The sequence below is a fragment of the Myotis nattereri genome (assembly GCF_964212035.1).
Source record: "Myotis nattereri genome assembly, chromosome: 12".
NCBI classification, from domain to species: Eukaryota; Metazoa; Chordata; class Mammalia; order Chiroptera; family Vespertilionidae; genus Myotis; species Myotis nattereri.
In genome coordinates this window covers 24,324,775-24,342,554 of record NC_138087.1, presented here as the reverse complement: position 1 = coordinate 24,342,554, position 17,780 = coordinate 24,324,775, and the positions used below count along the sequence as shown (strand labels likewise).

The window sequence follows — 17,780 nt, the reverse complement described above, 5'->3', positions numbered from 1 at the left end:
AAGGAAGGAAGTAATGGATTTATTATTGAAGCCAGTAAAGCCTAATGGATTTTAATCAGCTCTTGGTATTTACCAAAAACATGTTTAGCAACAATCCTTAGCAATGTAAACAGTTATACAAAGTAAGTTTAAAATTCTAAAGAATTTGTGTACATTGAAGTACCCCCTAGTGCTGCTGATTGATATCTATTGGTCACAGCCAGCCCAAGTAGACCCTTTCCTTGGGAAAAGGGAGATATATTGAGTATGAGAATTAGGGGTCCTGGGTTTCCATCCTGTCTCTGGTACCACCGGCTGTCTGACCATCACCTGTGTTCATCTTGCCCCACTTCCTCAGTGGTTCCCATCACTGCTCCTTTCCCCACTCCCCAGCATACACAGGTACCCATGGGATAGTGTGTTCTCATCAAGAATACAAATTTACTCTTGTAGCAATTCTCTTCTGATGGGTGACCAGATTTCCTCTTTCTTACAATCTCCACCCAAAATCTGAGTTGGAAGCCCTCATTTTTCAGAAAAAAGAAAGAAAGAAAAAGAAATCTACTCTGCATAGGCTCATGAATGTTTTCTCTCTCTTTTTTTTCTTAATCCTTACCTGAAGATATTTTCTCCATTGATTTTTTTGTTTTTTTTTTGTTTTTTTTTTTGTGTGTGTTTTTTTTTAGAGAGGGGAAGGGATGAAGAAAGAGGGGAGAGAGAAAGATAAAGAGAGCGAGAGAAACACATCAATTAGTTGACTCACACATGCACCCACCCGGGCCCAGGAATGAACCTGCAACTCTGACCAGAAATCATATCCGAGACCCTTCCATACGCAGGCAGACACTGTCACCACTGAACCACATTAGCCAGGTCTGTTTTACCTTTCTTCACACATTTTCTTGCTTACTGTTTGCTAACCCAGTGAACTAATACACCATAGAATTCTAACAACATGAGTTAAGATTTGATAAGAAAACTTAAGAGGTCACTTCTGAAAAACGCCTAGCATTGCTTTCTGAAATGTAAATTTTGAATTTATCTTTAAGGAGTTACAGTGCCCACAGGTACATTATTTTGCTCTTAAAGAGCCTCATCTGGAATGATGTCTCATATGTTAATGGACCTCAAATCCTTAATCAGCCTGGACTTTAGAACATGTGTGTTTCTTCCTTCTACTACAAGTAAGTCCTGGTTAGAAGCAATTTGGAAGCCTCAACCTTATAGTCACCATGTCCATGGATTTCCATGTCACTGTGTTACTCTCAAGTAACAGGGTCGCGTGGTAGTGCTTGTGGAGTCATGACTAGCGTTGTGTTGGTGAAGTACTTTACAGTTGACAAAGTGCCTACTCAGTTATCTAACATAATAATGTAATCTTCACAACTTCCCTGTGAGGTAGCTTTTAATTATCAACCTCTTAAGTCAGGAAACTTAAGAGGTAAAATTATGTGCCTCAGGTTACCCAACCTAGAAAATAGCACAAAAGGTCCATAAACTTATGAATGGATAAACAAGATATACTCTACCCATACATTGAAATGTCACTCATCTGAAAAAAGAAATGAAGTACCAGTAAGTGCTGCAACATAGATGAACCTTGAAAATATTATGGTATGTGAAAGGAGCCAGAAACAAAAGAGCACATGATTATAAGACTTATCTTATAGGTAAGGTCCAAAATAGATAAATCCAGAGATAGAGAAAAGAGACTAGTGGTTGTCGGGGGGTGGAGCATTGAATGGAGTTGGCGGAGGGGACTGGTAATGTGCACAGTGCCTTTGTGGTCTGAGGAAACTGTTTAAAACTTACGTTATGGTTATGATCATACAACTCTGTAAATGCATTAAAATTATTGAATTGTATACTTTAAATGAGTGAACTTTGTGGCATGATAATTATATCTCAACAAAGTTGTTAAAATTATTAATTCATTCTTCTCTTCTCTATACCCCAGAGCTTGAGGGCAAGTGATTTCAAAACAGTTGTCACTGGGCTCCCTTCTTGGTACATAATTGGCTCCACTTTCCTGCTGTCATAAGATATCCCCCTCTTCTTTTTTTTTTAATATATCTTTATTGATTTCAGAGAGGAAGGGAGAGGGAGAGAGAGAGAGAAACATCAATGATGAGAGAGAATCATTGATTGGCTGACTCCTGCACATCCCCTACTAGGGATCAAGCCCCAAAACCTGGGCATGTGCCCTTGACCAGAATCAAACCCGGGACCCTTCCGTCCGCAGGCTGACACTCTATCCGCTGAGGCAAACCAGCTTGGGCCCCCTTTTCTCTTTTTAAAATATGTTTTTATTGATTTCAGAGAGGAAGAGAGAGAGAGATAGAAACATCAATGATCAGAAAGAATCATTGGTCCTCACTGGTTTGGCTCAGCGGATAGAGCATTGGCCTGTGGACTGAGGGTCCCGGGTTCAATTCCGGTCAGGGGCATGTGCCTTGGTTGCCGGCACATCCCTGGTGGGGGGTGTGCAGGAGGCGGCTGATCGATGTTTCTCTCTCATCCATGTTTTTAACTCTCTATTCCTCTCCCTTCCTCTCTGTGAAAAATCAATAAAATATATTTTTTTAAAAAAGAAAGAAAGAATCATTGATCAGCTGCTTCCTTCATGCCCCACACTGGGGATGGAGCCCACAACCTGGGCATATGCCCTGACCAGGAATTGAATTGTGACCTCCTGATTCATAGGTCTATGCTCAACCACTGAGCAATGCTGGCAGCCCCCACCTTCTTCTTAAAAGTCTCTCTCCTGTAAGCACTCCTCCATTCCTTCCTCTCTTGTCCAACTTGAACAAACAAGAGGACAGACTCTTAGAGTCCCTGTATTCACCACGTCCTACTCATGAGCAGCACATTAGCAAGCCTGCGTAACTAAAAGGAGAATATTCTTTCCTGTGTCCTTTCCATATCTTATATTTTGGCAGAGTTCCATTAGAGTTTTGCAAGCAGTTAAGTCAGTCAAGAGCAAGTCTCCCACATGGTGGAGAAGCACGAGGCAGAACTTGAAGGCAAAGGAAGCCATTAGCGCCAGTTTGGAATGATGAATCATATTCAGAGCCTGTCCCCAATTAGTGCACAACTCTGAGCAACGCAAACCTGCAGAAAAGCCAAACTGTACCTGTTGTTTGTCAAATGCTCTGTATATCTGCATAGGAGTGGGAAACAGAACTCTTGCTACAGAGTTGATTGAGGCAGTAGGAAATGGGATGGTACAGGCAGTGGCTTCCTTGCACACCCTGACAGCATCCTGGGAAGGAAGGAAGCAAGTCAGCTCTTCCTTGGTGTGGGCTGCAGTGACCTTCCTGGAATATATGCTCTAGCTACTGCCGCAGCCTTTCCTGTTACCAACATCCTGCGGGCAGAGAGGTCCTAACGGCTGAGGACCAGATTGTGAGTGAGAAAGCAAAGGAGGGCTTTGTCGGATGGGTCAGGGCTGGGGGGGGGGGGGGAGGGGTGCCTTCACCTTTTCTCCTTCTCGGACTTCAGCGTGAACCTGCAAGCTGTGAGGCTCCAGGGGGAATCGGCCACAGAGCAGGCAGCAGACCTCCCAGCTTAGGGTGGAAGCAGAACGGTGCACCTGTCTGTGCTCAGCCTTCTTTGCAGTGAAGGGCTGCTTAGCATTCAGAAAATTCTGCCTAGGGTTATAAATGGAATATATATATATTTGCTGTCACTAAGGTTCTTTTAAAGTTTTGGGTTAGGGTGATGAAATTTCTGAGATATGCATTATCAAACTTGATATCTCAGACAGGGATCCATCTTTCTGAGCTTATTCTTTGTGCTTAATTCCTTTGTCAGTGGGTCGATGTTTTTTGCGTGTGTGTGTGTGTGTGTGTGTGTGCGCGCGCGTGTGGTGGAGGATCTGGGCTTCTTCATTGAATGCCATCACCTAACACACACACACACACACACACACACACACACACACACACACACACACACAAGCTCAGCTGAAAGCTGAAGTACCTGCCTTGAACGGAAGGAGGGGGCTGTCCAAGCATTAGTGTTGGAAATGGAGCGTATTGTGCTCAGCCTGCCTGCGGCTGGCGCCCAGCAGCTCTCATTTACTCTGCTTCTTATGAGTATTTCATACAGTCACAAATGGTCTTTCTGCAGCAGAAAGTGAACTGGAAGAAATACTATGTACAAAAAAATATGAGGATGAAGTTTCTGTTGCTGGATTCTTAGTATTCTTTAGCTCACTTGTACTTTGCCTTTGAGACCATCATACTAACCGACATCACAAATACACACAGCAGTTTGCTTGGTCCCAGAGCAGCCAGACACTTGGAATGATTGTTCTAATTACCACCCACTGCCACCGCCTTGTTCCTCCTCTGGGCTTGCTTACACTTGTTTGAGAAACTACTTCCTTGGATTTTTCTATCCGTCTCTGTCTCTGTCTCTCTCTCTCTCTCTCTCTCTCTTAATATGTTTTATTTATTTACTTATTTTTTTAGAGAGAATAAGGGAGGGAGGTAGAGAGATAGAAACATCCATGAGAGAGAAATATCATCCATCGCTGCCTCCTGCATGCCCGCACTGGAGACTGAGCTGGCCATCCAGGCATGTGCCCTGAATGGGAATTGAACCAGTGACCTCTTGGTTCATGGGTTGACACTCAGCCACTGAGCCACACTGGCTGGGTGATCCTTCTCTTTCTCAATTCTCCCTCTACTTTCTGTGTGTGTGTGTGTGTGTGTTTCTTGGTCTTTTTTTTGTTGGCCTTTTACCTCTGCCTAGATTTTATTTATTAGTGATGTATAAGGTTCCCTCCTTGACCCATAACTGCTCTCTGGATACATCTTCTCCCTGTGTAATCTCATCTGCTTTCCCAGTTTTATAAATCAGATACATAGTGCTGACTCCATAAATCTATCTCTTGCTGTGACCTCTCCCTAAAGGTTCAGATAAATATATATATATATATATATATATATATATATATATATATCCTTCCACACATGCATATATGTATATATATTCAGTTACCTGTGACATATTTACTTGATCTTCAAACCTAGTGGCTCTGTACCTGAGTTATGTCCAATAGTATTCATCCATCTGTTAAAGCCTGAAACCTAGGAGTCATAGAATTCTCTGCTTCACTCCTATATATCAAATCAGTCACAAAGTCCTGTTTATTTTATGTTCTGAATATTTACTGAGTCCATCCTTCCTCTCAGAGTTCACCCTTGGGGCACTTCTACTGTCTGAACTGCAAGTTGTGAATGAAGCCCTCAAGCTTGCAGTGCCTTTCTGGAAGAAATTTCTTCTCTAGTTAACAAAGTAATAGTTCTAATCTCCCCCCCCCCCATATTGATGAGTAGAAAATTACCCACCCAATTTGAAGCATAGAAGAAAATAGATGTTGAGGTTCTTAAATAACCATGTCTGTTTTCCCTTAAATACTCCTGTAATACTTAATGTGAATAGTTTGTTAGTATTGCTGTAAAGAATATGTCATTTTATTATACTGTTAACCTATATTAGACCAATGCTTTATCTAAAATATTTTCAATTGTATAATATAGTTTGACAAATTATACTACCATAAGTTATGTAATAAATGTGTATTTTTGTACTTGCAAAAAAATAAATAAAACATATGTACACATATGTATACAAATATTTATTCAAAATTCCCCCGAAACTGGAAGCAATCCAATGTCCATGGTGAATGAACAAATAAAATGTGGTATAACATGCAAAGGAATACTACTCAGCTATAAAAGGAACTGAACTAATGATACATGTAACAACATGGATGAAACTCGTTTTTATGCTGAGTGAAGGAACCCAAATATTAAAACTACCTATTGTATGATTCTACTTATATGCCATATCTAGAGAAGGCAAAACCATAGAGGTGGAAGGCAGGTCAGTGGTTGCCTATGGATAGGAGTCAGCATTGACTAAGAATGGGCTCAGGAAACTTCTTAGGGTGATGGAAGTGTTTAAGACTTAGTCAATAATAATTACACAGTTATGTAAATTAATTAAAACTAAAATAAAACACAACCCCCCCAAAAAACGGAGGTCTTTAGCATGGCATGGAAGGCTCATTACCATTTGATCTCTTTCTCATGGATCCTCTGTTCTCATCATCCCCTACCTTATGTTCTGATCTATAACAGCACTGAAGTAGGTGTCATTTCCAGCATATACTGGTTTTTGTCGCATTTGTTTTATGTCATGTATGTTGTGCCCAGAGTTCGGGGTCCCCAAAAATCCATCACCAGGGAGCCTCTTCCGATGCAAAAGCAAGGAGTCTTTAATCAATCCTAGGATTGGCTCCCAGCGTCCGACGCAGCGGTAAGGCGAGAGCGTGTGTCCCAGGAGAACAAAGGTTATATAGGGCTAGTTATTTGGGTGGGCTTAGGGGGTGACGTGTGTTACAGGGATTGGTCATTTAGGTCAGGGTTTTACAGCATAAGGGTCAGGAAGTGACCAGCACATTCTGAAGGTTAGAGCCGTCCCCCACTATAGCCTTATTAGGACCTTAGTTGCATTCCTGGAGCTTCATTGGTCCACTCAGGTGGTGGTTGGGGGAGTTAGGTCAATACCGGCATTCTTGTGGTCACTCAGAAAAGGAGGGGGCTTGGGCTGAGGGCCCAGCCTTGCAAGACAAGATAGAGGAGGGGGAGGATAGTGTGTCTCTGCTTCGTCCTTGAAGAGGGAGGAGGGTGTGTTTCTGCTTGGTTCTTTCAATGTAGTAGCTTTTACCTGAGAAAAAATTCCTTCTGACTTACTTATAGGTACTGATTTGAGAATCAGCCAGGCCCCAAGACTCTTTCCCCAGCCTTGTCTTCTTATCCAAATTGGGTGAAACTGTCCATCCTAGGATCAGATGGGTTGTTTACATATTTTTAGGTACTTACCCCATTATATTAAGTCCTCAATGTAGTCAATAGTTGGGTGTTTTTTTTTGGTTTTTTACTTTAAGCAAAATGATGTTTAAGAAATCAATTCTGCCATAGGTTATTTGATATAAACAAGAGTTAAGTTCCTACAGCATCTCATCAACATTACAATGAAATTACATTGAACAAAGTAACGTTATTTGAGGACTTGCTGTATATTGAAATGATTTATTTATCTAAATATCCCACCAGACTCTTAAGTTCCCAGAGAGCATGTGCCATGTCTTATTTGCATATCAAAGTCCTGGTACACAGTAGGCATTCAAGTTGAGTTCTGTTGTATTTATTCTACTTGGTGAATTTAATCTGAAGATGATTTGTCTTTTTTTTTTAGAATGACATTTGCATAAATATAATCCTAACATGGGGGAAAGTACCACAGCATTTTTCTTTCAAGAGCTTTGCATGCTATTTCCCCCCTTTCCTAATTTACTAAGTGCCTTATATGTACTATAAATAGCACTCCATCAGGTAGAAATGGTATCAGTTACCATTGGGGAGAAACAGAACCAGCAGGTTCTGAAGGCAGAATTTCTTCCTCAAGGTAATCTCAGTTTTGTTCTCAATTGAATTCAGTTGATTGGATGAGGCCCACCCCCATCATCAAAGGTAAATCTCCTTTACTTACAGCCAACTGATTGTGATGTTGACTACAGTTGCAGAATATCTTCACAATACTACCTCTATTAGTGTTTGATTAAACAACTGGATATTCTAGCCTAGCCAAATTGATACATCAAATTAACAATCACCAAAATAGATACCAAAATTTTAATTGCAAGTGATTTTAGCACTCTCCTAGTTATCTCAGCACACCTCACCCCTGCCCCATTTTATGGGTTAAGAAGCAGAGGCCCAAGGAAGTTTGTGGTTTCAATTCACAAATCAGAAAAGGACTTGCCAGCAGTTTATCTTAACAAATAAATGCCTAGGGCTACTCCCTCTTTGCCTCATCAACTGAGTCATCAAGCCTTAGGTTCTAGGTCATTCATTAACCAGGACTGAAATCTCAAGTAAATTACTGGTACCACTTTTTTCTTTTTGCCAGTTCTGTGTTTTTTTTTTTTTCTCAAGGGAATTTATGACTGAGCTTTAAATAGAATTTAAAAAATACTGCATGACATAGTTCTAGCCCTAAGTTATAGGGTCTATTTTTAGGAGACACTGTCTTTTTATATTTTGTTCATTTTCAGTGGCTTATTGCAGTGGAATATGAAAATGTATAAAATTCTTCCTATTTCCAGGGATGGGAAGCTTTCTTAAAATATCCCCCCCTTCTGCTCATAAATTACCCCTTATCTGATGAGGAACTGAAGTATTTGGGGAGTCAACAAATAAAGAAATGCTATTTTTTTTATTCTGCACATTTATATTTAGGTACTTACCCCATTATATTAAGTCCTTAATGTAAGACTCAATCAGTCCCACCATAGGGAAGTGTGGCTGTGGTTTCAGTAAGGCTAGAATCAGAGTTAGTATCCAGAATCTCTGTCCCATGTTAGGGCATAGTCCAGTCCAGCATCAGTTTAGTTTGAGTGAAAGGAAGAAACACAAAGAGAGAAACACTGATGTGAGTGAGACACATCAATTGGTTGCCTTCCACATGCACCCAGACCAGGGCTGGGGATTGAGCCTGCAACCAAGTACATGCCCTTGACCGGAATTGAACCTGGAATTCTTTAGTTTAAGCATGTCAGATTCTCGGTCGACACGTGAGTTAAGGCCAACACTGTATCCACTGAGCCAGTGCAGCTAGGGCACAATGATGTCACCTTTGAGGGGGTGATGTAAGTAGCTGCATCGTGTTTGGGAAATTCTCACTTTAGGGACATGGAATTTAGCAAGTTTTGCTTTTAATCCCAATGAACCATACCAGAAACAATTAGAACATCATGTCAATAAATTTCTGCATTTTCTATATAGTTGACTGGAAGCAACACAGGCTGGAAGCTTGGAAAAGGGCCAAGTACTTAGCTCATCCAACCCCATTTTAAGATTTTTAGCTCCAGGTATTCAAAGAAAAGCAGTCTTAATCCTACTGAGTTTTTGTTTTTATATTGTAGAAGAGGAACCTTTCTCCTTTTCTTCGATGTACAAATTCTACTTGATAGTAAGAGATAAGAATTAGCTTAATTTAGATAGAGAAAAATGCATTTTTTCTAAGAAAATCTGAAGTTTCTGGATGGGAAAAATAAATAATATATACTTTTGAAATTCACTTTCAAAACATCATGACATTTAAGCATTCCAATTTAATGACAGCTGAGAAAAACTAGTGTGAAACTTATATCTCATGAAGTGAATTCACCCTGCCTTTCACACATGGGAATACCACCATCTGGAAAAACAAGATATACTTGTATTTAGCCAAATACCAAGAAAATACTGCTGTAATTTTGATTCCTGTTTCCTTCTGAATATTTGATATGTCATCAAGTATTTTCATTATAAATTTTATATTTTAGTACCTTACTGATGAGTAATGATTAAAGCACCTTCATGAAGAGTCAGAGTATGGACTTCTTTTATTTATTATCATAGGTGATGTCTATCTACAAATATTGAGAAAAGAGTATGATGTCCCACAGGGGTAGTTATTATAACTTTTAAAGAGCTTGTGCATTAAATAATGTTCTTTAATTCAGTTAAATTACACTTAGATTTTTTTTTTTTGCTAAAGGTAAGAAACCAACTTAAAATTATACCTTTCATGTAAGACCACTTAAGATATAATATATCCCTTATTTTAATAATGATTTTTTTATAGTTTAAAAAGTGCTCTTAAGTGCATATTCTAATTTAATTCTCAAAAATCCGGTGTTAGATGCTGTTGGTTTTCATTTCTTGGGTGAAGAAATTGAGGCACTAACAGGTTATGCATTTTCCCTTTCACACAACTATTGGTGTCATTGTCAGGGCTAGAATTTCAGGTCTCTTGACTTTTAATCGACTTTAAAAAAAAAATAAAACTTACCTTGGTTTTTCTCATTGACTTGTCAGTAAGGTTTCATTATATATGTATATAATTTTGGGGATTGTTCCATGGAGCATATTGGCAGGATAGTATATGAGTTCTACTTTCTGCTCTTAACAGACCAGCTATGCTTTACTTATGGAATGTTAAAGTAATTCTATTTTAATATGAGTAAATAATACAGTACTTGATAAAATAATTTTTGATTATTTTTAAAAAGCACTTTGGAGAAGTATTATATTTACTTTCTCTCATATGTGTGTGGGTACATATGCACACACAAACATGTTTGCCCACGTGTGTGTTTACATGCACATATATGTGCATTTATATATAAACTAAAATACATATATATTTAGAACCATGATTAATGTGAAGAATGTGTATCATTACTCTCAATTGTAATTGTTCTAAAAGTAATTTGGTGAATGAATGTGGAATAGTTATAGTTGAGAGAGAATTTTCTTTAACTTTAGCTATACTTTAAATAAAATATCAGACATCATACTTATTGAATTTTTAATTTTGCCTGTTGCTGATGGAGAAAAAGATAATTACACTTTAGAGGGGAGAGTAAAGTCTCAGGAGACACAGAACCTGTGCTAACTCGTAGTTAAGGGTCTTCCTTTAATTTATGGGTAATTTTTGGTCTTAGAATAATTCACTGAGATTTTTCTTTCCCAACTGAATTGAGTGTCTGCCCTGCAAGCACTATGTTTGGTAATGTCCTCTCAGAAGTTTCCAACAGAGAAGCCTGTGATATGATTGCCTCCATTAACATATTATAATTCAAATGAACAAAGGTCCTCAGCAATTTTACTCAGGTGGCAAGTTCCAGGTAGTCCAAGAGATGATGTGTCTCATTACGAGTGCAAAGGAAGTCTGATCACTTCCAGCTGCTAGAGAATGTGTTCAGGTCATGGAAAAGATGAAATCTGGGTCAGCATTTTAGATAATTGGTAGGATTTGAAAAAAAAAAAAAAGGAAGTAGATCCAGGTCCAAGGCTGAGGGAATAAACACATTTGGTGGATGGTGAGGAAACCTGACTGGACGCCAACAAAGCTGGAAAAGGAGGTAAATAACTTTGCAGGTTTTAGGGTCTGAATTTGGTGTTAAGTCTGTTGAATTTTACTGATGATGTGATTTTCAAGGAGACCTTTATGAGAGGCAGTTGAAGAAACAGTAGTTGGCCCTTCAGTATTTAATACACGGAATGCAATTCGGAGAAGAATCAGAGCTGTACCTAGAGGATGCAGTGTCTTTTGCCTAGACTGATGGCTACTGCGGGGGAGGCTGAGTCATTGTGGGAAGCAGTGCAGTATCATTTGAGCTGAGAACAGTGGTCAATTATTTAAGCTGTTGCTTGCTGCTGGCTCCCTCTGACATCTTTCTCATTTGGTATATAGAGAAAAATAGCATGAGACCACACTACTGCGGACTCAGAATTAAGACTTTTCATTTAAACCATGAGTTGATTGTATTATTTATATTTTCTTTTTAAGTCGTGCCTTTTCAAAGACCATCCTAAAGTGAGGCGATCAGCTCACTTCATGCCTCCTCTCAGTCATCTTAACAATAATATTTACACAAGTGCATTGTGGTTCAGTCTGTAGATCTTCCTGAGTACCTGTTGTGAGGTATACAATGCAGAGTAAGAGAGAGGAAGATGGGATTTGGAGTTTGGTTGGAATACAGAGTACATGGAGAGTGGAAGAGAAGATGGGATTAGAAGCATAAGCTCTCAGTGTTGTGCTAAGTGGATATTTGAATAGAGGAATTTTTTTAGATGATACAGGGGCATATTACAGTTCATTTGTACTTTTTAGCTTCAAATAACTTGATGATTTTCATTTAAACAGGGATAAATTTTTCAACACATTAGCCAAAGTGTTCTGAACAGCAGCAGAAAATATTCAATACTGTGAAATTTTGGTTTCAGGAATCACCTCACTGGAAAATAGGGGAAAACTATTGTTAAATAAATGGCACTGGGTAAGGAAAGCAAAACTCATTTTGGCCAGATGGTCTCAGGGAGCTTGTACTTTTTACCGTGATGCCTATACATGGAAGTTTTAATAGTGTTTTTTAAAGAGCAGGAGGAGAAAACATTTGGCGTACTCTTAAGGAATGTGACAGTTGTTATTTAGCCCATTGTTTAATTCAATGCCTTGATATATTTAGATCCTTTGTGACTTGTAAAGGCAATAGCCTGTGTAGATGTCATGTTGAATACTCTTATTTCCTCAAGAATCTAATTAGATAAGAATTTTTTTATATCAACCAACCAATCAAGTTAGTACCAGTATCTATTAACCTTTTTCACTGTTTGCTGAACTGTTTCTCTCAGAGCAGGTCAAATGTCAGCTTTTGTTAAGAAGAGAAAGATATTTATAGTCTCATTCTTGCCGAAACCGGTTTGGCTCAGTGGATAGAGCGTCGCCCTGCGGACTGAAAGGTCCCAGGTTCGATTCCGGTCAAGGGCATGTACCTGGGTTGCGGGCATATCCCCAATAGGAGATGTGCGGGAGGCAGCTGATCGATGTTTCTCTCTCATCGATGTTTCTAACTCTCTATCTCTCTCCCTTCCTCTCTGTAAAAAATCAATAAAATATAGTCTCATTCTTCCCTCTCCTCCCCCACGCCCCCCCCCCCCCACACACACACAATACTTAAACCAAATAGTTAAAGCCAATAGAATTGGCTTCAGTGTGAATTGCCAGGACTAGTTCTAAATTATTAATGGAAAAAATAATCCAATTTGGTATCCTGTTTGATACAGTGAGCCAGCAACTGTGCTTCTAACCTGTTGATGAATGAAAAAAGTGGGGAAATTAAAATCACTCTCAGTTGAGTGATATGGGATTGAAATTGTGATATAAGCCCTGGTAGTTTTGTGGAGGGCCATATTTTATTTTTTAGAGATGGGCAAAATGTGATTAACCCAATGTTAACAGATTATTTAATGTTACTACAAATAGAGACATTTCTCAGCTATGTGTTTTTTGTGACATTTTAGCAAATTAAAATTAAATCTCATAAGTCATAGAAGGGGTCTACGTCTATAGTGATCCATAGAGGATCATTAAAATGGGTCCTTGGGATGTGGTGAGTTCCCTGACATTGGAGCCAGTCAGGTAGATCTGAGAGACAGTTAATTTGGGGTTGGGTAGCATATATTTCTTTATTGTGTAGGAGTTTGATTAGATTAGTTTCCCAGTCCAAATTTAACTAAAAAACCACATACTTCAAGAATAAAACGTAAGAGGACTGGCAGTATGAGCTAAAACAGTCATCACTGAGCAAAGTGAAAGGAAGGGAACCAGTATAAAAAAATCATAGTAAAAATGTATTTGGTGATAGGGAAAATGTGATAGTTTCTAAGGCCCCTTTGATTTCTGACTTTCTGTAACTAAAACCTAAGTATGCAGGTCAAGTCACTGGCAATCAGACTCTCACTCAGAGGTTTTAAGCTGAATACTATGGCCTCCCCAGTCCCAATTCTAGTTTGGTAAACATCTTTAAGATAGCAAGCAAATAAGTTGATTGCTAGGTCAGGTCACAGTTGGTGTTGGCTTTAGATTTGGTTGTAATAATGCCAGATGAAGTCTGGGTCTATGTGCATACTATTGAAATACTTAATAGTCAGCACCACCTGGGACACAGTATATGTGACAGAGTGATGTCAAGCACCAAGGGTTAACACGGTAGTGAATCTACTTCTGGCCATCTGAATCTAATGGAATTTTGGTCAGAGAAGGCCAGTACCATGGACAGCTCTTCGAAGTGGTGGTGTGACTGCAGAGCCCAGGGTTTAGCGTGGGAAAATTGCATTCAGGTCCTGGATCCACCTCTTCCTAGATAAAGGTCAGTACTATTGATAGACAACGGAATTTATGCAATTCTCAGTTTAATCATCTGAAACACAGCAATAATACCTGTTTTTCATAGTTCTTGTGTTACACAGATGATAAATTACAAGTATATCAGCTATACAAATTAAAGATGTTAATATTGTTTCAACCTTTCACTTTTCATCATTGACCTTTATTCACATATTGTATGAAAATTGCTAGATTCTTCTCAATGTAGGAAATAAGAAGTAAATAAATGGCTAAGAGAGACCAGGGTACTGTAAGCAGATATACACTTGATTGGTGAGAGAAGGGAACTAGGATATACTGCATATCTCGTAGGTTCTGACACATATCTTTATATTTATTATGCCATTTAATTTTCATAACAATTCTGTGTACTTAGCAAAAAGTAGAGGAACCAGTCAATACTATGGCCTTCCCTCACATCATATTCTTTTTATTACTGCTGCTGGGATGAAATGAATGGTATCTGCTATACAGGGCCAAAGTAGTGGTAGAATTCAGACTCTTGATTTCTCCAAGAGTGATCTCTTCTAAAGCAATTAAAGACAGAGAAAGAAAGGCTAAGGAATACATCTAAGCCCCAACAAGGTAATATCAGAACTTCTATAGCCAAGAGGCAGGACTATGCATCCAGGAGCCCTTTTAGAAGGAAGTGAACCAAGCTCACTGGAATTCACAGATTGTTACTGAGGTTGCTGTAGGTCTGGTCATGGTGGGGATCCTTCTAAAAACCCTCAACCAGTGGCTATTAAAGGAAATGAGAAATCATACTTTGATATCCGTGCATGATAACTCTTGTATAGTAATGTCTTATTGAAAAGGGCTGAAATATCTTTACAGTTAGAGGAATGGAAATTTTGTGTCATTAGCACTTGATATCCATGCCTTTGATGAAACCAAAGCAATTTTCTTGTGGCTCCCTAATAAATTTTTATTAGACTTAACTTGAATCTATTTCACAATAGATAGGGCATCCAATTTTTTTATGAACATGAATTCTACACTTAGAAAATGACCATTTGCTTGGGTAAATGGATGAATATACAATGTATGATAATGGGAACTCATTGAGGGGTACAGAAATGCCCTTAATCATCTTTCCATATAGTTTATCTTATATATATAAGAATATAGACAGCTACAGGGAGCATTATAAGATTACTGTACAAGTCTTTTTACCTGAAGATCAGCTGATCTTTTTTCTCTCCAGTTTGATAGATGTTTGTGATTTCCTGTTCAATAGCCCTTGAGGAATAAGTTGAAGAAGTAGTAATTTTCTACCTAGGGTTGCATTTTAGATCCATTATCAGAGGGAGAGGATTATTATATGGTGCTGTTGTCCCTCAGAACTTTCAAAAGGAAAATGTTACTGACTAGATAGTTATATAATGATTTATATAATAGAAAGAGCAGTGGGGTTGAAATCAGAAGATACACGAGTATTTGAATTATTTTTTTCAAATCTTATCAGGTAAATTATTTAAACCTGCTGAGCCACAGTGAAAATGGTACTGCCTGCCTGTGTCACAAAATGGTTGTGAGATTATACTAGATGATATTTGTGAAAGTGCATAAAATTTGTAAGAGAGATTTTTTTAAGGAAAATTTATAATAATTCTTTTTGGTTATTTTCCACAGAAAGTGAGTGAGAAGGTTGGAGGAGCTGAAGGAACCAAGCTAGATCATGACTTCAAGGAGATGGAGAGGGTAAGTCTTCACCACACAAAACTCCCTTTGTTACAAAACTGCCCAGCATCATAAGAGGAGAAAGGAGAAAGGAAGGGGAAAATGTCCTCCACTGGTACCTGGGTATACATTTGTTATTCTTGAAAATTCTCTCTTTTTTCAGTGTCTTATTTTAAAACAGAAAATGTGAAGTATCCTGTCATCCCTTTGTACTATCCCAAGAACAGAATGTCAGTGAAGGTGCAATTCCATCATGTGCTTTTCCTTGTGGATTTTATCATCACTTTTCCAGATAGGGACCACGTGGAACTGGCATTGAAATGTAGGGAGGTGGGAAGAAAGAGAAGGTGGGGAAATGGTACCTTGAATGTTTTGGGGAGAAATTCAGTCACTTTCTGGCTTCAGAAGACATTCCCTACAGGACCGTGCCAGCCATAGGAGCAGGGCGATGTGGGGAGAAGGCCGTGGTGGGGTCCATCCCACCCTGACTCTCCCTCCTCTTCCGCTGCTGGTTGCACAAGCCAGGTTATTGCTTGGAGCCTCTATGTTTCTATAAATATAAGAAGAGAATATGAATCACTTTTTGAGGGACTTCTATTAAGAGTGAAAAATAGTGTAAATCCTTTAGCATTCTGCCTGAAAGTCGGTTCTCAATAAGTGAACCTGGAGGTGAACAGAATATCCCATTTCCCTTTCCTTGTGACATATTGCCATAGTTTCTATTTTTCTTTTCTTTCACTTTGAGACTGTTTTTAGCAAGTGATACTTAGGCTTATGGTGAAGAGTGTGTATCGCTCTGTGCAAAGAATTATTTTAGGTGTTTAAATCGCATATGGGCAAAGGACTTGGGAATACAAACCCTGTCCTTGAACAGAGAGGATGTCAAAAGCCTGTGATGCCTAGAAATCATATTTTTACTTAGTCCGTTTGAGTTCCAATAGGCTGCCTCAATTTTGCTATTTTTGCTCTTTGTGGGAAGAGTCCAACAAAGACAATGTCTGGATATTCTCTGCCTCATGTTTTTTCAGTTTTTCTTCTGATGAGTTCATTGATGTATTTAACAAATTCTTCTTTTGTGCCTCCTGTGAGCCAGGCGTGGAAGGTATGGCTGTGAACAGGATAGACAAGGTTCCTGACTGCATGGGGTTCTTGGTCTAGTGGGAAAGGAAGACTATGGACAAATACCAACCAGCGTGGCAAGGGGAACAAGACATGGCACTAGGGAAGCTTAAAAGAGAGGAAACTCACCCACACAGAGAAGACTTTCCTGTTTAAGTGAAGATGCGGGGGATGACTGAGAGTTAGAAGAGCCTAGTGTGTTCTGGTGCAGGGAACAACAAATAAAAGAGATTAGGACACGTTTGAGTTCCTGAAAAAAAGATGAGTTGCCAAGAGACAGTAGTCTCACAAAATGAGACTCTAGTATTTACCCAGCTAATCATTCTAAGTTCTTGAGATGGACGTCACTGATAGGATAGGGACCCACGAGAGAAGAGATTTAATATGAGTCCTCAGTCCCAACCAGGAGTCTGGGAAGCCAGTCTGTTATGCCAAATGCCTGACAGCCAGTCGCCCCCACTGGATTGAAGCTGGCATTGGTCCCCATTTCTCATCTCTGGACAATTCTGAATGCTACCTGGTCATCAACCAGAGCTGGTAGCCATGGCTGTTCATAGTTCTGAAACAGTATTCTACCTATTCTTCTCCTACAGCATCTGAATCTCCAGACACTGACACACCTGCTCAGAATGACTTGAGTCTGACTTCACCCCCTGTAATATTTGAGTTCCACGCTCATTATGAGCAGACATGCAAGTCTGTTCATTTGCACCAACCTCTGTCTACATCTGATCTTCCTTAGTCCTCCCTTATCCTTTGATGTCTCCCTCCACCCTCACCCTGGAGGGAATTTACAGTATGTCACCTGGCCAGTGCCATGTCATTGATGACAGATTAGGCAGGTATTTAGGAATTTAGAGCTAAGGAGTCAGAATTTGAGTTCTGCCTTTATCTGCCAGGATGAAGGTTTGCTGCCTAAGCTAAGACAACTGATTTTTGTTTCTTAAATTATAGTAAACAGAATAAGAAATTTGTAAAACAGAGTAGAGTTTATAACCCAACAACTAATGGAGGTTTTGAATCCATTCTAATCTTGCAAACTAATTGAAATAAAAGAGGATTTTGCAAGTATTTTACGTCAGGCAAAGACCCAGACATCCCTCGAGTCTGAAGGTAAGGTTTATTTCTCCTATTTTCTAGAAAAATAATGAGTTTCTGGAGGTTTATTTCAAAATCTAGATATTCCTACAATAAAGTAAACACTT

General features: G+C 39.1%; 1 protein-coding gene across 2 annotated transcripts in view; it reads left to right on the top strand.

Annotated features, from left to right (window-relative positions):
• SH3GL2 (SH3 domain containing GRB2 like 2, endophilin A1) overlaps positions 1 to 17,780 on the top strand; it is a 180,595-nt gene that overhangs the window by 127,674 nt on the left and 35,141 nt on the right. For both annotated transcript variants that reach the window (XM_081104269.1, XM_081104270.1), the window contains exon 2: positions 15,409 to 15,477. In XM_081104269.1, the coding sequence (XP_080960395.1) occupies positions 15,409 to 15,477 (69 nt within the window). The remainder of the gene's footprint in view (positions 1 to 15,408; positions 15,478 to 17,780) is intronic.